The sequence below is a fragment of the Sparus aurata genome, chromosome 10 (assembly GCF_900880675.1).
Source record: "Sparus aurata chromosome 10, fSpaAur1.1, whole genome shotgun sequence".
Taxonomy (NCBI): Eukaryota; Metazoa; Chordata; class Actinopteri; order Spariformes; family Sparidae; genus Sparus; species Sparus aurata.
In genome coordinates this window covers 5,468,038-5,491,858 of record NC_044196.1, presented here as the reverse complement: position 1 = coordinate 5,491,858, position 23,821 = coordinate 5,468,038, and the positions used below count along the sequence as shown (strand labels likewise).

The 23,821-nt window shown below is 43.7% G+C and overlaps 2 protein-coding genes and 1 long non-coding RNA gene across 3 annotated transcripts in view; 2 read left to right on the top strand and 1 right to left on the bottom strand.

Annotated features, from left to right (window-relative positions):
* Positions 1-7,135, bottom strand: part of LOC115590429 (butyrophilin-like protein 2) — a gene marked incomplete at its 3' end in the record, with an annotated part of 8,407 nt that extends 1,272 nt beyond the window's left edge. Inside the window, exons 1-3 of the mRNA XM_030431785.1 lie at positions 7,018-7,135; positions 6,576-6,828; positions 4,173-4,255 (exon numbers count right to left, since the gene is read on the bottom strand). Of these exons, the coding sequence (XP_030287645.1) occupies positions 4,173-4,255; positions 6,576-6,828; positions 7,018-7,135 (454 nt within the window). The remainder of the gene's footprint in view (positions 1-4,172; positions 4,256-6,575; positions 6,829-7,017) is intronic.
* A 5,652-nt stretch (positions 7,136-12,787) lies between these two features.
* Positions 12,788-14,926, top strand: LOC115589875 (uncharacterized). Its single transcript, XR_003985613.1, has 3 exons — positions 12,788-13,289; positions 13,533-13,604; positions 14,742-14,926. It is a non-coding gene; the product is annotated as an uncharacterized LOC115589875 (long non-coding RNA).
* A 2,248-nt stretch (positions 14,927-17,174) lies between these two features.
* LOC115590428 (sentrin-specific protease 1-like) lies at positions 17,175-19,127 on the top strand. Its single transcript, XM_030431783.1, has 8 exons — positions 17,175-17,183; positions 17,330-17,452; positions 17,549-17,614; positions 17,790-17,878; positions 17,977-18,082; positions 18,392-18,497; positions 18,588-18,643; positions 18,750-19,127. Exons 1-8 carry the CDS (start codon positions 17,175-17,177, stop codon positions 18,843-18,845), a joined length of 651 nt encoding a protein of 216 aa, XP_030287643.1. The 3' UTR covers positions 18,846-19,127.
* The last annotated feature ends 4,694 nt before the right edge of the window (positions 19,128-23,821 follow it).

Genomic DNA, 23,821 nt, shown 5'->3' with positions numbered 1-23,821 from the left:
ACATAACTCCAAAGCACTCCCTTTAATAAGAAGTACCTTTTAAAATCCCTTTTTTGGATATAAGATTTGTCCAAATTAGGTAACTGGTTCATTTCCAGCTACTAGTCTACAGTCAGTGCTGGATTTGAACCGACCACACTCCAGTCCCAGGCTGAGTCCCTGCAGATTGATTGACCCACTGCTGCAATAACGTTTCGGACATTTGTAAAATTGGTGAAAATAAAAAGTAAATAAAGTTTATAACATCTCCATCTATCCATCCATCTTCTTCCGCGTTATCCGGGGCCGGGTCGCGGGGGCAGCTGCCTGAGCAGGGACACCCAGAATTCCCTCTCCCCAGACACTTCCTCCAGCTCCTCCGGGAGGATCCCAAGGCATTCCCAGGCCAGCCGAGTGACATAGTCACTCCAGCGTGTTCTGGGTCTTCCTCAGGGTCTCCTCCTGGCGGGACATGCCAGGAACACCTCCCGAGGAAGGCGTCCTCAACAGATGCCTGAGCCACCTCAGCTGGCTCCTCTCGATGTGGAGGAGCAGTGGCTCTACTCCGAGCTCCTCCCGGGTGACAAAGATCCTCACCCTATCTCTAAGGGAGCGCCCTGCCACCCTGCAGAGGATACTAATTTCGGCCGCTTGTATCTTATTTTTTCGGTCATGACCCAAAGTTCATGGCCATAGGTGAGGGTTGGAACATAGATTGACTGGTAAATCGAGAGCTTCGCCTTTCGGCTCAGCTCTATCTTCATCACGACAGACCGATACAAAGACCGCATTACTGCGGCCACTGCACCAAACTCCTCCACTTGAGGCAGGAGCTCTCCCCCCACCCGAAGGGAGCAAGCCACCTTTTTCCGGTCGAGAACCATGGCCTCGGACTTGGAGGTGCTAATTCTCATCCCAGCCGCTTCACACTCGGCTGCAAACCGCCCCAGGACATGCTGGAGGTCCTGGCTCGAAGGAGCCAACAAGACCACATCATCCGCGAAAAGCAGAGATGAAATCCAGTTGCTCCCGAACCAGACCCTCTCCAGCCCTTGGCTGCGCCTAGAAATTCTGTCCATAAAAAATATGAACAGAACTGGTGACAAAGGGCAGCCCTGCTGGAGTCCAACATGCACTGGGAACAGGTCTGACTTTCTGCCGGGAATGCGAACCAGGCTCCTGCTCTGGTCGTACAGGGACCGTACAGCCCTTAATAGAGTGCCTCCGACCCCGTACTCCCAGAGCACCTCCCACAGAATGCCATGAGGGACACGGTCGAATGCTTTCTCCAAGTCCACAAAACACATGTGGACTGGTTGGGCAAACTCCCATGAAAGCTCGAGCACCCTGCAGAGGGTATAGAGCTGGTCCAGTGTTCCACGGCCCGGACGAAAACCGCATTGTTCCTCCTGAATCCAAGGTTCGACTATCGGCCGAATTCTCCTCTCCAGTACCCTGGAATAGACTTTCCAAGGGAGGCTGAGGAGTGTGATCCCCTGATAGTTGGAACACACCCTCCGGTCCCCCTTTTTGAATAGGGGGACCCACCACCCCGGTCTGCCAGTCCAGAGGCACTGTCCCCGACTGCCACGCGATGCTGCAGAGGCGTGTCAACCAAAAAAAGCCCCACAACATCCAGAGACTTGAGGTACTCAGGGCGGATCTCATCCCCCCTCTGTGTCTTGGCACCAAGGAGCTTCCAAACTACCTCAGTGACTTCGGCCTGAGTGATGAATGAGTCAACCTCTGAGCCCCCGGCCTCTGCTTCCTCCATGGAAGGCGTGTCAGTGCGATTGAGGAGATCCTCGAAGTATTCCTTCCACCGCCCGACAATGTCCCAGTCGAGGTCAACAGCTCCCCACCTCCACTGTAACAGTGTTGGCAGAGGACTGCTTCCCCCTCCTGAGGCGCCGGATGGTTTGCCAGAATTTCCTTCGAGGCCGACCAGTAGTCCTCCTCCATGGCCTCCCCAACTTTTCCCAGACCCAAATGTTTGCTTCCGCGACCGCCCGTGCTGCCGCACGCTTGGCCTGCGAGTACCCATCAGCTGCCTCAGGAGTCCCCCGAGCCAACCAGGCTTGATAGGACTCCTTCTTCAGCTTGACAGCATCCCTTATTTCCGGAGTCCACCACCAGGTTCGGGGATTGCCGCCACGACAGGCCCCGGAGACCTTACGGCCACAGCTCCGGACAGCCGCGTCAACAATGGAAGTGGAGAACATGGTCCAATCGTACTCAATGTCCCCAACCTCCCTCAGAATCTGGACAAAGCTCTCCCGGATGTGGGAGTTGAAGACCTCCCTGACATAGGGTTCCGCCAGATGTTCCCAGCAGACCCTCACAATGCGTTTGGGTCTGCCAGGTCTGTCCAGCTTCCTCCCCTGCCAGCGGTCCCAACTCACCACCAGGTGGTGATCAGTTGACAGCTCAGCCCCTCTCTTCACCCGAGTGTCCAAGACATACGGCCGGGAGGTCAGATGATACGACTACAAAGTCGATCATTGACCTCCGGCCTAGGGCATCCTGGTGCACATATGGACATCCTTATGCTTGAACATGGTGTTTGATATGGACAAACCGTGACTAGCACAGAAGTCCAGTAACAAAACACCGCTTAGGTTCAGATCGGGGAGGCCGTTCCTCCCAATCACACCCCTCCAGGTAACACTGTTGCTGCCCACGTGGGCGTTGAAGTCCCCCAGTAGAACGACGGAGTCCCCGGTTGAGCACTCTCCAATACCCCTCCCAGGGCCTCCAAGAAGGCCAGGTACTCTGCACTGCTGTTCAGCCGTGAGAGACCTATCCCTGACCCGAAGGCTCAGGGAAGCGACCCTCTCGTTCACCGGGTAAAACTCCGACACATGGCGGCTGAGCTTGGGAGCTATAAGCAAGCCCACACCAGCTCGCCGCCTCTCACCACGGGCAACTCCAGAATAGGAGAGAGTCCAGCTTCTCTCAAGGAGTTGGGTTCCAGAGCCCAGACTGTGCATGGAGGTGAGCCCGACTATCTCTAGCCGGAACCGCTCAGCCTCCCGCACTAGCTCAGGCTCTTTCCCCCCCAGCGAGGTGACATTCCATGTCGCCATGGCCAGAGTCACCGTCCAAGGATTGGGTCGCCGGGGCTCCCGCCCACGACCGCCACCCAAATCACTTAGCACCGGCCCCTTCTGAACCCTCCTGCGGGTGGTGAGCCTACTGGAGGGCAAGCCCTTGTCACTCGTTTGGGCTGCACCCGGTCGGGTCCCGTGGGCAATGACCCGGCCACCAGACGCTTGCCTGCGAGCCCCAACCCAAGGCCTGGCTCCAGGGTGGGGCCCCGGTGACGCCAATCGGGGCGACGTACACTTCCTCGTTGTTAATTTCTTCATTAGGGGCTTTAGAACCGATCTTAGTCTGACCAGTCACCTAGGACCTGTTAAGCATTAAGGCATTAAGCCCCGGACAACATAGCTCCTAGGATCATTCAGGTGCTCAAACCCTTCCACCACGATAAGGTGCAGGTTCAAGGAGGAGGTTTATAACATCTGTACAACCAAATTACTTGGACAATTATTAGGGGTGGGCGATACTGCAAATTTTGGTATCGATCCAATACCAAGTAAAAACAAGGCCAGTATTGCTGATACCAATACCGATACCGATACTTTTTACTTGAAAATTCCTGATCAATTAATGATTTTGTACTTTATTTAACATATTAAATCTCTAACCTGCATGTAGCCTAAATAGGAATACTAATGTTCCTTCAACAGATACACAAAAGGGTTATTATATTCTTGAGGTAGGTTATATATCTTAATATAAGTATATATTTTTGAGTTACAGTTACAGTGAACCTGAGTGAGCGGAGTGAGAGAGGTGAAGAGGACCGCTGCGCTCAAACAAACTCTGTGAAGAAATACAAGTGATTTGCTGAATTTATAGAAGAGAAACTACAACAAAAATATCGATCTCATCACGCTGGTATCGATCCGATACCAATACTCACCTTGGTATCGATACTATCGATATTTGGATCGATCTGCCCACCCCTAACAATTATTAGAAAAATATATTTCAGTTGGTGTCACATTGTACTCAGTGAAGACAAGCCTATAAAACACGATATGAAAAAGGAGAAAGGTTTTATCATGAGAGAGTTTGCAGTAAAAAAAAGTGTCCCTGTTGAATGTTATTCATTTAAAGTGTTCCACTGTGTCGTCCATCATCTCCTGTTGTGATCACAATCTGCTCTGCTGTGCTGGACTCTCCATGTGAGCTGCTGCCTCCTGCTGGACTGTCAGAGAAATGCAGGTTGGGTTGTGTCTCAGCTGATACACATCAGTATTTCTGACTGCCTCCTCTTTGCTCTCTGACTGATCTGACTGGTGATGAATCTCATCTCTTCGTCTGTTTTGTGTCTTCAGGTTGTTCGCTCATTTCCCAAGCCTGTTTTTCTACTTTCTTCATCCTTTCTGTTATTGTTGTGATAATATCATCACACTGCATGAAAAGTGGGATTTTCGTCAGTATGCGGCACTGTAGATTGACGGTTTCAGGTTTGCGACTGCACGCAGCAATTTGCAGGCAACACCGAAAACTGCCGTGAATTGTCAGAAATTGACGTGGGCCTTGCTTGGCAGTTGTCCCCCCATGACCCCCCTCCCCCTGATTCTAGGGGAGGCTTTAACATGTTAATGAAAATGCTGTGAGCTATACAAATGCAAATCAGGGTAGCAGGGGGAGTTTTACCCCAGGTGACCTTTTTCTAAAAGGTGTTAACTTCATTTTAAGAAATTCTGGTATAGATGAGGCTCAGTATAGCCTAATTATAGACCCTTATATTTTAGCTTGAATTGATTTATCTAATGAAAGTATGCTAGATTAATTACTGTGTATGTCATTAGCAATGGCCAATGCTATGTAAGAAATATTATTTATTCTTTTATCTCTCTCTTTCTCTCTCTCTCTCTCTCCTGGGAACAAGTTAAAGATAAAACGCCAGTTGTTAAGAAGTTAAAATTTGCATGAAATATTTTGAGACAACCAAGATATTAAAATCAAAAAAAGAAATAAAAGTTTTCTCTCTCTCTCTGGGGACAAGTTAAAGATAAAACGATAAAAGTATTTCTATAATTTCATAGGTTCTGAATGTTTTAAAAGCAGTAATTCTTATTATGTGTGAGAGTTCATGACCTGTAAGAGTTTTTACACTTCCGGGTAGACCGGAGCGTGAGTGACGAGGAAGAAGGAGCGGAGAGTTAATGGCGTCGAGCAGCTGACAGTGGACTGTGTGTGTCGTCAGTGTCGTGTTTTATCACTAACAGACTGTAAACTGTCGGACGACGTGCTGTGAATGTGTGAGTTGGACTCTCCATCGCAGTGGAAGTGTTTGTGTTTTAATGGACACAAAGCAAGTTCGGCTAAGGGAGGAGCTAGGCTAGCGGCACGGCCATTGTCAAGAAGAGGCCTGCACGGACGGGAGGAGCTTTGCTGGGTCGCCACGAATAATGTCGCCGACGGACGGAGCTTCGCTGCCGCAGAGGGACACGGAGGTCTATCGCTGCGAGCATTTTGTTTTCACAGACTAACCTCGCCTCATAACAAAGCCGTGACCTCCTATTAGCTCGGAGCAACGTCTGAAAGTCCAGATTTACACGATGCCGATAATGACGCCAACGTGTGTAAGTAACTGTTACTGTTTTCTCCCTTGTTTAATTTTACTGTGACTTACGTTTCTTTATTCATACCAGTCTTTTTAATAGTTTTCCAGCTGCCTGTAAGACATTACGAGACAGTACGCAGGACAACAAACAAGCAGATCTTGCATCGCAGGCGGACGCTGTCAGGAGTTCAGCTTGGAGTCGATCGAGGACAAAGAGGGTAAGATTTATTAGATTAGATCCGTTTTTGGTCAATGTGACTATAATTCTATTAAATAATAGATGTGTTGTATCCACACGCAGTGCATCGCGCAGTACTGATCGTCTTTATTGATTGTTTTTACAGCTGCTGGAAGCGAGACAGTGTGCTAGCTGAGGATGAGGTGGACCTTTGGAAGTGCGCCGCCATGGACCTGATGTCTGAGGAGGAAGACGGCACAAGATGGCGGGGTGTCTGGATGAATTGTGCGACCTCCGTCCTTTCGCAGCCAGGAGCTCACCGAGCTCTGCGCCATGCTGCAGTCACATGAGAGGTGATTCCAAAGTACAGGGCAGCGCACCACAGACGTCTGCAAAAACAGACACTTCGCGCTGCTGTAGGATTTTGGGCTTCTCGTCAGCTTCCCGTTTGTTGTGTGGGCAGATTATGCTTTGTACATAGTTGTGGTGTGATTGTGTTTGTGCTAATAAAGCTCTTTCTTTGAATAAACACCTTCCTGGCAAATGTTCCTTTCCTCAATAAATTCATTCATGTCCTTGATGATATCATAAATATAAATGAATGAATAATTAAAAAAAATAATAATATATATATATATATCCCACTTTTCATGCAGTGCAGTTATCTGTATTCCTCCCTCGATTCTCTGTAAAGGTTTATCATATTCTTTCTTTTTGTTGTCCAGTTGCTGTCTCATATCTAATAGCTTATCTTTATTTATGTGCAAAAATGACTTAAGTTTCTTCTCATTCTCTGTCCTCTCTGTTTCCAGCCTCTCTATCTGAGACATCAGTTTGTCTCTGTTGTGCTCGAGTTCTAGCTTCTTTTCTGTCAACACTGAAATCACATCAGTCATAGCCATCTTTTCTTCCACTTGCTCCTTTAACTTTCCATCATCCAGATCCTCCATGTTCTCCTGTCCATTGACGAGCAGCTCTGTTTCTTCTGTTCCCTCTTCAGGTCCTTTGTCCTGGTGCTTCTTGTTTTCTGCACACAAACAGATGAAAGACACTGTTGAACTGACACTTTAAACCTGCTTTTATCCATGAGACTTGAACAAGATACAGAAACACAACAGAAGTGATGGTAGAACTCAAACAGACTTCTGCTACAGCGGTCAATAACATACGACAGTGTTTGACATTAACAATCAATTAAATCAGATGTGTAACTTACGACATCTGTTTCGTCTCAGTTTCCAAACAGCAAAGACAAGTGCAGAGAGAATAAGGAAGCAAACAAAAGGGAGGAACACGATGATCAGACGAGGAACAGCAGAAGAAGATGGCTCCATGAATACATAAAAGAACAACATGACATTTTTCAGCTGATACAAAATGAAAAAGTGAGAAATTCAGGACCTCTGACTGTCTCTGTAGGTCCAGCAGAGACGAGGTTTCCCTCACCGTCAAGCCAGAACACCTCAGGTTCTGGATACTGGTCAGCCTGTAGACTCACACTGTAAATCTATAAAACTGCTGTTGTATTTAGTCGTTGATATGACAGGTGTGGAGAGAGAACCTGATGATGGAAGAGAGGAGAACAAATTCTACACATGGTGGCTTTAAACATTATGTAGGAGCATTATGGACAAAAAGAATCACATGCTGACTCACCAACAACGAGCTCAACAGTGGATTCTTGACTTTTTTTCGGAAAGTAGCATCTGTAAAGTCCATGATCAGAGAGTTTCACTGCAGACAGAAGCAGTGAAAGGTCTCCCTGCCTCAGTTTGTCGATGGACACTGAAGTTCGTCCTCTGTAAGACGGGTTTTGGTTCACCATGTGGTCTCGACCTTCATGCCACACATGGACAAATCACTCCACGCTCCTTGAAACAGCATCCAGGGGAGGTTCCAGGCAGCACGGCAACACCACGTCTTCACCAACTAATGTCACCATTCTTAGAGATGGTGGAACCCTCTGAGACAACATACATGAAACAAGTCAAAGCTGGAAGACGTCTTATATGAATGAGTCAAAGACACTTATCAAAGATTTTACTCCAGATTGTAAAATGTCACATTCACTGAAATGAAAAGGTCGTGACAGCGCCGTGAAAACTGAAATGAAGCTATATCTAACAAATAAAAGGCACCAAGGGCGGACTGGCCTGCGGGGACACCGGGGATTTCCCTGGTGGGCCGGTGGGCTGGTGGGCCAGTGGGCCGGTGGCAGGGGCGGGCTGGCCATCGGGAGGTTCGGGAGTATTCCCGGCCGGTGATCGGAATGTTTTTTTACCCCATGAAACGGCATCAGGTCAGAACGTCAGACTGGGTCAATCTAATATTTTGCATATTAAGGGGGGATACGAGCGGCCCCTCCCAACTTGAGCTGATCCTTGTTTCTATTGAAATGTGTTTGGCTCAGCCGCTCAGTCTGTCATTCCTGTTTAATAAAAGAACAATAAGAAAGAGGAGCGGGATAAATTCAAATTAGCAAACATGCTAAAAAGAAAGAAGCCGAATAGAGATGGGTGGAGCAGAAAAATTAAGGGCAAAAAAGAAAAAAACGGTTAATACAGGATGCAGCTAAATGCTCCATATGAACAGAGCTTTTAGTGGTGGTGGTAATTTCAGGCCCGTTGTGAACTCTAGTTTGTGTTTTTGGATGTGTTCAGGGCACACAGAACTAGGCTGTACGCCGATCGGATTGGCCGATATTTAGCATTTTCTGCAATTTGTGAGTTCAGCTAATGTCTTAATTCAGAATTCACAATCACTGTTGTGTTGTTTGCAGATGCTCCTGTTGCATAGATTGCAGATGGCTTGTGTTTTATCTGTCTCCTTTACTCAGAAGAAGTTCCACAGCACCGACATGTGTGTTTGCTAACTTGGTGATGATGTTGCTAGCTAATGATTCAAGATTCAAAAAACTTTATTGTCCGTCACATATTGACAGGGCTCAAAACATAAACGCCACAAAAACATAAAGGCAGAAATCCTGATTGTGTAAAACCAACACAGAACATTAAAGGTAGCCTCAGCAATGTTACACCATACCTGCGTAAATCCTTCATCTGTTTGATCAATTAAAAATAAAATCCATACTGGCTGACCAGAAAAACGCACAAATGTCCTTGTTGCAAAGAAAACATATTTCAGGAGAGAGTCTGTGTTCAAAGTTAAAAATATATTATTTGAATATATAGGTTATACATCCTGTTTTCCTGTTCTGTTTCTACATTAATATTTAGCCATTTTAACCAGCTCAAGAAAAATACATTAATTAATAAAAGTAATTCATTTACAGTGTGTGTGTGTGTGTGTGTGTGTGTGTCTGCACACACACACACACACACACACACACACACACACACACACTGTGTGGCTCTATTGTTGATTTTTGGGAATTCTTTGCAAAAGTGCCATAACATTTATATGTGTTGCTGTTATTGTTATTATTAGCTGACAAGGCCAGTGTCAGTCATGGAGTTGATGCAGAGTGACAGGATAATGCCAGTCATAGGAGTGAGGAGGAGGAGGAAGAGACAGATGTGGAGGGACAGGAGAAGGAGGAGGAGGAGGAGATGGAAGAGGAGGAGGAGGAGAAGAAGGAGGAGGAAGAGGAGACGGAAAGTGGAGCAGGAACCACCAAAGAAAGAGTGCCAGGTACAGGTGCAGTGTGCAGGACTGGGTTGGCAATAGGTCTTTGCATAGAATTATATTAAGATGTCATATATTGATGTTCCAGTTCCAGTCACACAGAAACAATAAGCCCATCGTCCTCCTGCAGTTATTATAGTGCAAATAAAGTATTCATGTTAAAATTACGGTTCCACTTGCATCCGTCATGCGATCGGATACAAGGCCTCTCCAAACCAAGCTCCCGGTCTGAATCTCAACCCCAGTCCGCCCCTGAAAGGCACCTACCTGTTCTGTAACTCTGAGTCGGTTCTCTGCTCAGACTACGAAGCTGTTCAGCCAAAGTCCTCTGATAAAAAAAGACAATAAAACAAAAGACTTTGACCTGAGTCATAGGACCTGATCTTTTTTTAACAATTACTGCGTACACTTCTAGACTGGACTGCATCAACAAAAATCAAAAATTAATTTATCTTATGTTGCAACTAGAGAAACATTTTTTAAAAGAAATTGTGGTTGTGGCTAAACTGCATCACTGACTTGCAGCAGAGGGCAGAAACATTAACACGTCTGATGTGACTGTGACAGAGAGATGGCATGTGTGGCCAAAAATATTTGGACACTTCTGTCCTCCCTGATGTGAGCTTATGAGCATTTATAGCAATTCTTGTTTAAACATGTCCCTGTGCATAAAGAAGCCACATTCACATACAGTTTTGTGTAGAAGAGCTTGACTGGTCAACACAGAGCCAGACCTGAACACCTAACATCAGTGTTGGACCTCACTGATGCTCTTCAGCTGTTACAGCACCAGACTGATTCTAATCCTGGAAAGTGGTTTAGAAACTGCTACTCATCCTCTGAGATCACAACAGCAGACTCTTACTGATTGGAGTCTTCAGCAGATTCATTCTCTGAGATGAAGTTGCTTTTCTACAGCTAGATGTTTTGATCTTCTGATGGTGAGGTCACCTTTGGTCTGCCTGGTCGTACATTGGATACAGCTGATCCGGTTTCTGAAAAGTCTTATAATTTTGACTGTAAGTCAAGCCTTGATTTGATGTTGAAAAAAGCTTCTCTTTGATTTAAATGACAATGTGACATAGGCCTGGGCGATAAACCGAAAATTTACCGATACCGAAATTTACGACAATAACCGACGTCATTTTGGCCATGTCGGTATATTCGGTGTCATAGGCATAACATCCACTAGGGACAGGGGACATGTTAGGTCCACTTGATTAATCTACCCCGTATACCGATGTGCTTATTTTACATTAATTTGATGGCAAACTCCGCCCACTGATGCAACACCAGCTATGCCAGGTTAGTAATCGAGTGAACCCACTCTCGCTGTGAGTCGCGGACAGTTTGTGTAATGATGCTGCGTTCAAAGGCTGCAACAGGCCACTGTCTTCGGCCGGGCCGGTCCACTGATCAAACATTTGTGTTTTGTTTTTTATTCACTCAAAATAATGACTGTATTTCCAGCTAGAAAACGCGCATCTCTCTCCTCCCTCCATTGGTGTTTGCATTTGTGTCTCTGCGTGGTCTGACACGTGAGTGTCCTCATGCTGGAAAACGTGACTTCTCGCGTACGTAATGTCACTCCTCGAGACGCTAGAAGAAAGCAAAATATATATTTTTTACTAAGGAAAATGACAAAACTAGTAACGCGTTACCGGTGTTGTGCCAGAAAACGACTGCTTGCCAAAAAACGACTGACCCCAACGGGAACGCCCATCGGGGGTGTTACTGGTCTCTCCACAGCAAATGACTGCTCCCGACGGTAACGCCCACCGGCGTGTTACTGCAGTCCACAGCAGAACTGCGAGGATATGTTGTATTGAGAAGTGGGCTGTCATTCTGTCATACGCTACAACTTGTCTTTAAATAAACAATCATGAGATGAGTTTTGGTGGTATACTTTTATTGTCGTTGTTGTTTATGCTGCTGCTGCTGTTGTAAGATAATAGTAATTAAAAAAAAAACATAATATTTTGTAACGTAACGTGAATTTACACCGTTTTAACCTATAAATGAAGTTATAGCCGACTTAAATTAGTTTTAATGATTTCATCAGATTTCATCATGAGATGCAGCCTTCTTATCCCTAGATCAGTTAACTCAGCTGGTCCACCCCCAAGGGTCCAAGTGTATAGGTTCATTTTTGTGCACAGTAAATGGAATTCATCTTCATCTTCAAAACTGTCTGTTTTTGTCGTTATTAATCTGTCCAAGTTGAAATAAAGTTATACTGTAACACTCACCAATTGTTTTCTTTCATCCATACGCGTTTATTTAATCAGTCAAATAATATTAATAATAATGATAATAATAATAACAATAATATCCATCCATCCATTGTCTATAATAATAATAATAATAATAATAATAATAATAATTATAATAATTGCATAGTTTATTGATAGGAAGACACGCGGATAAGGAAATTAATACAGAAAGCTTTGGGTCATGTGGTCACCACAGATGAATAGCTATTGCAAAGGTTAACTGCTCATTAAGTGATCACGCTAGCCATTAGCCATGGATACGAGACTCTACCAAGAGATATATGACTACAAAACCACTGCTACATATCCAGCTAGATTGTCCAAAAATGAAAAAAACAATTTTCGTCGGAAGGCCAACACTTTTGATGTGCAAGGTAAAACAATGTTAACGGTTTTATGACCCACACAGAATATATAGGCTACTTTTCTCCAGCATTAGCAGTAATTTGCCAGTCTCATTAGTCAAGCTAACCAGACAAAACAGTGTAGGCTAAACAGGGGCGGTTCTAGGGGGGGGCCAACAGGGCCAGTGCCCCCGTAACTCTGAGTCTGGACCCCCCTGTGGCTCCCCTGACAGGGAGTTTGCATTAATAATACAATGACAGATTTCTTGCAATGATTTTGTTCTGAAGGGAAAGGCAGAAATAAAATGTCTCAGCAGTTTACTACACAATCAAAATTGTTGAAATTGTAAACACTGCTTTGTCTGAATGAGGGATTTATCTTTTTTTCCGGGTTGTATGTGCCCCCTAACAGAAAAGCCGGCCCCAACCTGGCCCCCCCTATTAAAACTGGTCTAGAACCGCCACTGAGGCTAAATATTATTAAAACCTTGAGTATCTGCTCTAATTTTCTTTAGGATAGATAGATTTCATCTCATGAAAAGGTTCTTATTAATTTTTTGTTCTTGTTTGGTCATAGCCTGTGAGAACCATGAACTATAAACAAAAGATATCACTAATATGCATTCGATGTAGTTTATTGTACGGTGGAGAACCAGGTGATGCAGGAGTGACAGACTTGAGATTCAGAGGGAGGCCCCACTGAGAAGTGACTGCATCCTGTAACTCAGGATTGCAAAGGGTGATAATTCACAGAATTTTCTGGAGTGACAGTAAAGGGCGCCAGATGCAAGTACAGTACGTTTGCATTCCTGAGTTAATGAGGGCAGTCAATTAAAAATAATAAAAGCAGGGGGAATGCAAAAACTTAAACTCTAATACCCAATGTTCAATCATGAAGAAGTAATTCCATTTAGTTTGAAGAATTAGCCTAAATTTACTGAATTTCATGTTGCATGGTGTGCTTGAGGCTGTGTTTTATTCTTTTTCTCAGCTGAAGCTTTATTTAATGATCTAATATGGCCTGTTTTTTCCCCTAAGATGGAAAGCTGCACTACCTTAAAAAGGGCACTGCCATTGAGGTGGTGTGTGGCGCAGAAAAGGCTGCGGAAATTTTCAGAGATTTCCACTCCAGCAGCACTGGGGCACATTGTGGCCAAAAAAAAACTCTGGATGCCATTGGGAAGCGGTTCTACTGGCCTGGCATGTCAGAAGACATTCAAACATGGGTAAGTATCTAACATGGCCAATGAAGCCCTTATCTGCACTACATCTTAAATGTACTTCAATTCTGTAAATAGATCTATAATTAATAAAACAATAATAATAATTCGCCTTTAATAGTGCTTAAAGTTAACATAGATTGTAAAGACAAAAATACTCTTATTGTTCAAATGTACTCTTCAGACAATGCTTCAGGTAATCTGTGTATCTGCACAGTATTTTCACCTTATTCCCATCTTATTGTACAGGTGGCACAGTGTGTGGAATGCCAAGCCAGTGGACCTCCAATCAAGGAGGATAGGACATACACACCAATCATTGTAAAATATCCTTTTTTTCCCCCCAAAATTCATTCAACTTGTCCCTGTATACTTTCTTTTCATTTTGTCTGGCTCTGTGCTTGTCTTATGTGATATCTTTTTTGTCCTCTTCATTCAGGAACACTTTAGTCATAGATCAAAACCATTTATTGCAACAAATGGTATAGTTAGACTTGGTGCTGAGGGCTCCACTCCTGAAAGTTCGCTGGATTTGACGTGAATGCTGTCACTCCTAGGGAGCGCAATGCATAACCCTCCGGATTGGAATAGAAGCAACTACATACAACTACACAGAGCCATTTTATACTCAGATTGAGCAAGTGGAGGCTTGGGTGGCGGAGGCAAGCTTTGTCATCAGCCTTGTAGTTAATGCAGCAGTGTGAAGGGGAGATCAGTGTAACAGCCTAGATTTAAATACACCACCTATTGCGAGAGAATGACTGTGATTGGGTAAAGACTAAACAGCTGGCTGTCAGCGGACTACAGCTGGGATTTATGACTTCCGTGTCCTGCATGAATTTGTACAAAGCTTAATTTCTTGTCCAGGCAGATGTTCCAATAGCTTATCCTCATCTATAACATTTAAATCAGGACAGACTATTTACGACAAGAGAGCCAGATTTGAAGATGAAGATGAAATTACATTTATTGTGCACAAAATAAACTTTGGCGCTTAGACCACGGGGAGTAGACCAGCTGAGTAAACTGATCTGGGATGAGAAGCTTGCATCTGAAGTAGTTATATCCCCCCTGGGCCTAGACACTGGTGGTGGTAGGGAAGCTTGAAGTCGCCTGATGAGGGAACTTCTTGGTTGAAGAACCAGATTAAGACAGTCTGTATCGTGATAGAGGTGGTGCAGGGGTGGAGGTGGGCTGAGAGTTTTGCTGAAATGACGGCTGAATGACAGGAGAGAGAACTTTTAAATTTGATGGTAATGACTGATTGGTAGAAGAGAAAGAGGATGGCAGACTGTGATTAGGTGAATTATGAGAATAAGGGTGAAGAGAGAGGATAGTGGGAAAACAGGGAAAGGGCTTTGAGGCGAGCTTAAAGACATAGTCTTCCTGTCTGAACTTTCACTTAGCTTCATATCTGTATGTGAAGACAGTAGTGAATTGAAATGTTTTGTCTTCTAGGTAACACACCCCTTTGAGCTGATTGGGATGGATCTCATTGGAAAACTGACGACAACAGACAGTGGAAACAGATACATATGTGTCATGATTGACTATCTCACAAAATGGCCACAGGCCTATGCTCTGAAGTCAAAAAGGGCTAATGAGGTGTCAGATTGCATCCTGCAATTCTTTTATCAGTTTGAGGCTCCTAAGAGGATCCTCACTGATCAAGGGAAGGAATTTGTAAATGAGGTACAATGAAATTACTTATGATGTAGCTAAAAGCAATATTTTGTGAAGCATACTGAAATTCGAACAATGAAATGATAATTCAATGTATGCAATGTCTTTCACACTCAAAGATAAACAAGAACATTTGCAGAATCCTTGGTATTAAAAGAAGCCTATGTGCCCCCTACCATCCCCAAACAAATGGGCTGGTGGAGGTGAGTAACGCTGCTGCATATTAGGTATATTTTCTGGCATAGGGCTTGCACTGAATGTTCTCCTTTCAATTATCATATCAACTCGTATAGATGAGTGAATATTTATGTATTTTGCTAACAATAATTTGAAGGTGATCACAAAATAGTATTCAACAAATAAATATACATGTACAGACAGCCACATTGTAATAGATTTGCAAATATTTTTAAGCACTTGTGAAAGAACTTTTCCTTTTCCCATTCCATTTCAGAGCACTGAGAAAACTTGTTGGGGAAAGGCCAGGGACCTGGGACGAGCATCTCAGTGCTGTGATGTTTGGATTGAGGACCAAGACCCAAATTACTACAAAACATTCACCATACTTTTTGATGTTTGGCAGGGAAGCTCGGTACCCATCCCAGGTCCTTGAGGAGTACATGGTATTTTCTGTTGTAACTAGTGGCTTTAAGTTATTCATGTGTCGAAATTTATAGTATTATGTGGTGTTCATAAAAGTCTTATAATAGATTGACAGCAGCATTGAAACGGCGGTGGGGATCAAGAGCCCGACTGACGACATCCTCCAGCTCAGTGATGCTCTGCAGGCTGCTCGGGATGCTATTGGCAAAGGAGAGAAAAAGAAGCGTAGCCTGTTAGACCCCCCACAATTCAATGTGGGGGACAGAGTGTGGAGGCTAAATGTGAGGAGCCAGCAGTGAAAGGGAGGGAAGCTGGAGCGTGACTACTTGGGGCCTTTCACCATTGTTGGGCTTCAGAATAAAAGTGCTGATCTTAAAAATGAGGAGGAGCGCATTTTCCTGAAAATCAGCACTGACCATCTCAAAAAGTACATCGAACAAAAGCCCCAAGTACCACATAACATCAGTTCAGCTTCCACTTCTTCCACCTCCTCTGGCCCATGTACCACATCACCCAGTGATCCCCCACCAGCAGCAGCGTCCTCCTCTGCCCCACCAGCAGCAGTGTCCTCCACTGCCCCACCAGCAGCAGCGTCCTCCTCTGCCCCACCAGCAGCAGCATCCTCAACTGTCCCACCAGCAGCAGCGTCCTCCACTGCTCCACCAGCAGCAGCGTCCTCCTCTGCCCCACCAGCAGCAGTGTCCTCCACTGCTCCACCAGCAGCAGCGTCCTCCACTGCTCTACCAGCAGCAGCGTGCTCCACTGCTCCACCAGCAGCAGCGTCCTCCTCTGCCCCACCAGCAGCAGCGTCCTCCACTGCTCCACCAGCAGCAGCGTCCTCCTCTGCCCCACCAGCAGCAGCGTCCTCCACTGCTCCACCAACAGCAGCATCCTCAACTGTCCCACCAGCAGCAGCGTCCTCCACTGCTCCACCAGCAGCAGCGTCCTCCTCTGCCCCACCAGCAGCAGCATCCTCCACTGCTCTACCAGCAGCAGCATCCTCCACTGCTCCACCAGCAGCAGCGTCCTCCTCTGCCCCACCAGCAGCAGCATCCTCCACTGCTCCACCAGCAGCAGCGTCCTCCACTGCTCCACCAGCAGCAGCGTCCTCCTCTGCCCCACCAGCAGCAGCGTCCACTGACCTGAAGAGGACTGCTGCCATTTCAGGTTAAACGCTACATCCCCTACATCCTCAAACTCCACATTGGACAACCCTGTCAGCACGCTTGTGTGTGTGCGTGTGTTTGGATGGATGGATGGATGGATGGATGGATGGATAGATAGATAGATAGATAGATAGATAGATAGATAGATAGATAGATAGATAGATAGATAGATAGATAGATAGATAGGTTTGGATTGGTTTGAATGCGTGACTACATACAGTAGAATTGATAGGAAAGCAACATTTTGTCCAAAAGGCCAATTTATTTTGGAGATCAAATAAATATGTCCTGACAGAATTTCATCACTACAACTTTAAATTTCTCTTTTCCAGATGTCAGAGATGCTTGGGAGGGGAAGAGACCATACATCCTTCTCTCCAAAGTGGGCCTGTACAAGATATTTTACAACGATATTATATTTTTCAACACGGGTCCTCAAATGGAGTTTGTAAGTGAGGTGGGGTTTTAACACTCTTTTCCTTTACATTGATTTCCCTATTGTAAATACTTTCAGGTAGACACACACATTTCCTTCTATCTTTTTTATATTTTGCCCTGCAAAAAGGGGTTTAACCTTTCTTTTTTAAATTACAGGTTATAAATGCATATCTCAAAAAACTTGTGGAGAGATACAATCACAACAACACCACAAGGGCATTTGCAGTGAACTCATTTGAAATAACAAGGATTTGGGAGGGGAAGAAGCCCAAAATTAAGGTAATAAAATATATTCTCTCATGTTTTTGTACTAATCAATACAGCTCAAGATAAAAATATCACAAGACATTTTTTATTTATTATCTTATGTTACAGATTGTCCCACAGCTGTACAAGTTCATATTGGGCGTGGTCAATCAGGCCCATCACTGGATGCTGGTGGTAACTTCCCAACACAATTTGTGTGTGTGTGTGTGTGTGTGTGTGCGTGCGTGTGTGTGTGTGTGTGTGTGTGTGTGTGTGTGTGTCTGTGTGTGTGTGTGTGTGTTTGTGTGTGCATGTGTATTTCACTACACAGGTGTTGTTACGGCATATTTATTGAATTTGTATCATGTAGGTGATCTTACCAGCACAAAAGAAGAGCCTTTTTCTGGACCCACTGGGGGAAAACAAAAAGGCAGTGGGTCACTGCAAGGATGTCACAAGGTAATATATTAATCATTCTTTCATGTTGACTATGAAACAGACAGCTATTGTAGTTGCTTAAATGGGTAATTTCAAATAAATTCTCATTGTGTTGTTAGATCGTTAATGAGACAGAGGGGGTTAAATCCTTCAAGGTGGGAGTGCGAAACAAACACCCACTCCATTCAGCAAGATGCCACGTCTTGTGGGGCTTTTGCATTGAAGGTAAATTATAACATGAAGAACATTATTTATCATTGCTCTGAACCTTGCTTACAATAACTGTTTGTTGTAACACACAAGCATGTTTGATAAATATGGACAATGGCATTATATTATTTGAGATGTAAGAGATGTGTAAGATATTGATATGTAGGAGAAATAATGTAAAGTAGTGTGGTATGTAGGGATTTCATTGTTATGTGTTACTTACACACTTACATGGTCAAATAACACCATTTTTTGTCTGGTTGATGTTCATTTTCATAATACATACAGTAAATACATTGTGGCACTGGCATCTATTATTCACAGTTTGCTGAATGCATCTTGAATGGGTTGCCTCTGGTATTCGACACTTCACCATCCAGTGTCAACAGTATAAGGGAGGAGATAGCGGTCTCTCTGCTGATGAATACAGGTGGGTTTTCTTTAAATCTCCTTTTCAAATTATAATATACCATTCCTCTGACAAATATTACTGACTGACCCTTGTTCTTTGTATTGCAAGATGACCTGACAGACCTCTGTCGTATTTGTGGGGAGAACACAGGGGACACTTTGTGGGTAAGTGTTTTTTACCCGTCCTTCCTAAATTCGGCTTTGATAAATAAAAAATGCCTAAATATCACAAATTCCTAACAATGTAATAATCACTCACATTCTTTTTTAGATTGGGTGTGACAAGTGTCTACGATGGTTCCACAAAATCTGTGCCAAGTACCCCAAAAACGGAAGGAGGTCGTATGTGTGTGAAGCATGCAAGTAGTGTGTGTGTGGTGCATGGTAGTGTGGATGGTAGAGTGTATGGGAGAGTGCACGGTGGATGGGAGAGTGCATGTTAGTGTGGATGGTAGTGTGGAGGGGAGAGTGCATGGTCTGTATGTCTTTCAATCTCCCTAATAGTCCTCAGTATTGTGACTTTGCTGTCAGAGACAATTTTGTCAATTTGTCAGGTTTCATATATTTGAGGAACAAACAGGGTACAGAGTACTGTAAAGCAACAGCTCACCTCTCGTGTGTGTTCGATTTTTTTCCCCCCATAATTTGTTCGTTCATTTGCATCATTCCCACAATTTGTTTTTATTTCAACGACCACTTAATGTTGCATGTTGGTATGACTGGGTCTTAACAGCCTTATCTTAATGACTGTATCGAACTTTTTGTGTTGTGGGCAGTTTTATTTGTCTCATGGATGCATAGAAAAATCTGTTCTTCAAGTTTTTTTTGTTGTTTGGTTTGTTTGTTTGTTTGAAGCTATTGAGTTTGGATTTGATTGATGTCATGGCATAAGTTGATCCTCTCTGAGCTTTGATGGTTGAAATTTAAATGGCTCTCTCAAGTTGTGTTTTGTATACTATTTGTACATAGAGGTATAGTTTGTGATTAGTGACCAACCCAGTGCGGAGTCTAGTGTGAAAGGAAGAACAAATAACTTTGCCCAAGAACTTCTGAACAAAAAAGCCTTTATTTAAATGCGTTGCCTCGAGCCTGCAGTGCAGCTACTGCACTCCAAGTCACTTTTGATGTTATTTAATTGCAACACAGAAGATTGCAGTGTAATGTTTAAAATGTTAAATCTGTGATTCAATTCATTTTTGTGCTAAACTTGATGTGGACTTACTTTTCAATGCTGTTGTCATTGAGACATTTTAAATGTATGCATCGTTGAAAATGTATTCTGTATTAAAGACTTGACCTGTGGATTGAGGTGGCCTTGCAGCAAAAGGACGCTTGGACTGTGTTTGCAGTCTTTCTCATTTCATTTATTTGTTGTTTTTTACATGCTTTTTGAGAAAAAATTAAATGCTGGTGTTGATTTAAAAAATAAATAAATAAATCCTTATTTTTCTCAAAACTTATGAATTCAATCATTACAAGGTAAAATACTCAAACTTTGATGAGTGATATAAATTAATTTTGAGCAAAAATATCCATCTCTGTGCAGTACCAGAGGTGTGAATCAATTTTTAGCATGTGAAATAGGCAGATTTCTACGTTGTCATGTCCCTTTATTCATTTTTCAAGTGGTATAAAGAACAGTTTGGGGTCAAATCTTGTCAATCTCACTCTGCTGAGTGGTCTAAAGTCATTCTGGGGCAAAAATATCTGTCCACATATAATACCAGGGGCATGAATCATTTTTTGGCATGCAAAATAGGCAGATTTTTACATTATAATGTCCCTTGTTCCATGGCCCATGTTTTATTGTCTCACAAATACTTATCATCATATAAACTGTGGCATACTGGCGCTGTTTGAGCCTAATGAAAGCAGCCGTAGCGCCACAGACACCCCTGTAACTCAGGAGTGCAAAGGGTGACATTGACCAAATTCACTGTACATACACCTGTTACCCTCTATTATCACTCCCAAAAATGTTTGTGAATATTGCCCTTTGCACTCCTGAGTTACAGGGGCAGTCACTTTTTGGCAAAGTGACTGCCCCTGTAACTCAGGAGTGCAAAGGGTGACATTGACCAAATTCACTGTACATACACCTGTTACCCTCTACTATAACTCCAGAAAATTCTGTGAATATTGCCCTTTGCACTCCTGAGTTACAGGGGGCAGTCACTTTTTGGCAAGGCTTTGCCAAAATATGACTGCCCCCTGTTACTCAGGAGTGCAAAGGGTGACATTGACCAAATTCACTGTACATACACCTGTTACCCTCTACTATAACTCCAGAAAATTCTGTGAATATTGCCCTTTGCACTCCTGAGTTACAGGGGGCAGTCACTTTTTGGCAAGGCTTTGCCAAAATATGACTGCCCCCTGAATCTCAGGAGTTTTGCCAAAATATGACTGCCCCCTGTAACTCAGGAGTTCAAAGGGTGACATTGACCAAATTCACTGTACATACACCTGTTACCCTCTACTATAACTCCAGAAAATTCTGTGAATATGGCCCTTTGCACTCCTGAGTTACAGGGGGCAGTCACTTTTTGGCAAGGCTTTGCCAAAATATGACTGCCCCCTGTAACTCAGGAGTGCAAAGGGTGACATTGACCAAATTCACTGTACATACACCTGTTACCCTCTACTATAACCCCAGAAAATTCTGTGAATATGGCCCTTTGCACTCCTGAGTTACAGGGGGCAGTCACTTTTTGGCAAGGCTTTGCCAAAATATGACTGCCCCCTGTAACTCAGGAGTGCAAAGGGTGACATTGACCAAATTCACTGTACATACACCTGTTACCCTCTACTATAACTCCAGAAAATTATGTGAATATTGCCCTTTGCACTCCTGAGTTACAGGGGGCAGTCACTTTTTGGCAAGGCTTTGCCAAAATATGACTGCCCCCTGTAACTGAGGAGTTCAAAGGGTGACATTGACCAAATTCACTGTACATACACCTGTTACCCTCTACTATAACTCCAGAAAAATCTGTGAATATGGCCCTTTGCACTCCTGAGTTACAGGGGGCAGTCACTTTTTGGCAAGGCTTTGCCAAAATATGACTGCCCCCTGTAACTCAGGAGTGCAAAGGGTGACATTGCCCAAATTCACTGTACATACACCTGTTACCCTCTATTATAACTCCAGAAAATTCTGTGAATATTGCCCTTTGCACTCCTGAGTTACAGGGGGCAGTCACATTTTGGCAAGGCTTTGCCAAAATATGACTGCCCCCTGTAACTCAGGAGTGCAAAGGGTGACATTGACCAAATTCACTGTACATACACCTGTTACCCTCTACTATAACCCCAGAAAATTCTGTGAATATGGCCCTTTGCACTCCTGAGTTACAGGGGGCAGTCACTTTTTGGCAAGGCTTTGCCAAAATATGACTGCCCCCTGTAACTCAGGAGTGCAAAGGGTGACATTGACCAAATTCACTGTACATACACCTGTTACCCTCTACTATAACTCCAGAAAATTCTGTGAATATTGCCCTTTGCACTCCTGAGTTACAGGGGGCAGTCACTTTTTGGCATGGCTTTGCCAAAATATGACTACCCCCTGTAACTCAGGAGTGCAAAGGGTGACATTGACCAAATTCACTGTACATACACCTGTTACCCTCTATTATCACTCCCAAAAATGTTTGTGAATATTGCCCTTTGCCCTCCTGAGTTACAGGGGGCAGTCAGACACTAACTCAGGGATGATATTGATGTGACCAATGTATAACTATACTTGTTGTGGATCCTTGATAATGAGCGTATTTATTTATCCTCCTAAAATCATAAAAACGAATTTAAGTCGGCTATAACTTCATTTATAGGTTAAAACGGTGTAAATTCACGTCACGTTACAAAATATATATATATTTTTTTTAAATTGCTATTATCTTACAACAGCAGCAGCAGCATAAACAACAACGACAATAAAAGTATACCACCAAAACTCATCTCATGATTGTTTATTTAAAGACAAGTTGTAGCGTATGACAGAATGACAGCCCACTTCTCAATACAACATATCCTCGCAGTTCTGCTGTGGACTGCAGTAACACACCGGTGGGCGTTACCGTCGGGAGCAGTCATTTGCTGTGGAGAGACCAGTAACACCCCCGATGGGCGTTCCCGTTGGGGTCAGTCGTTTTTTGGCAAGCAGTCGTTTTCTGGCACAACACCGGCATCACTGATTGTGTAGCTTAAGTGCAACATGGAGCATGAAGATGTAAAGAAAAAAATAAAAACAGTAGAATTAACTTTGAGCAGGTTTGGAGGAAAGTCGGAGGTGTGGACCCATTTTAAACAAGTCGTGGGCCGTGATAATAACATTTGTCGGCTTTGTCGAGTGCATTAAGTGCGGCACTTGTTGCATTATTCATTACGATTTCTGTAGTTCAAACAACGCGCAATTGTAGTCGAGAACGTCAGTTATAACAGTCCACGTATTAAACAGTTGTCGGGTTTAAATCGGTCTCGGGCTCATAATTACATTCAATGTGTCGGGCCGGGCTCGGACACAACGTGCACAGGCTCGGGTCGGGCTTGATTCTAAGCTCTACTCGAGTCCAGCCGCGACTTTACTGAGGTTCACCCAGTGTGAGCAGCAGGAGGATGGTTAGCTCACCTCCCAGAACATGGCACTGAATCGCTGGAAACTGATTTAGGGACTGTCATCAAATTACTTAGCATAAATATATTAATACAAAAGAATTGCAGTTCTTTCAATATCTTCCATGACATGGGGCCCAGTGACTCCAGCAGCAGACTGTATTAGTAAACTGGACGAATGAAACACAGCTATGTTTATTGTACTTTAGTGCTTCCTCTATTTTATATGAATATGAATATTAATATATTAAAATGCAGAAATCATGATTTTTTTTCTCAATAGCTTCCATGTCATGTGACCCACTGACTTCTGAAACAGATTCTGTGTCTATCAAAAATATATGATAAAGAAAATAATGGTAAAAAAAAGTTCTCTAATGCTCAAGAGGTTAACATATTATTAAGCAGCAATGTCAAATTCTCCACTATTTTGTCTCATGTCTTAGATTCTGATTCTGAAGTCCTCAAAATGTTTATTTATTTACATCCAACCTCTTCCACCACCTGCAGTACAACCACGTGATTCAATTCGAAGAAATAAATTGAATCACAAAGCAAGAAGCGGGAAGCTTAGAATTTGTTTATAAGGGACTGTATATTTTATACTTTTAAACCTGTTCAGTTGTTGTCATTTCAAGTAATCTGTGCTTTTCAGCTGTTAAATTGTGTGCCTATAAGTTGTTCTTAACTACTAAATAAATAATATAAATCTTAACTACAGTGTAGTTT

Bases quoted from the DNA above. Each gene is read 5' to 3' on its own strand.
- LOC115590428 (XM_030431783.1), top strand. The intron at 18,083-18,391 runs GTAAATTATAAC...TATTATTCACAG, and splicing joins GTGGGGCTTTTGCATTGAAG to TTTGCTGAATGCATCTTGAA. The intron at 18,498-18,587 runs GTGGGTTTTCTT...TTGTATTGCAAG, and splicing joins CTCTCTGCTGATGAATACAG to ATGACCTGACAGACCTCTGT.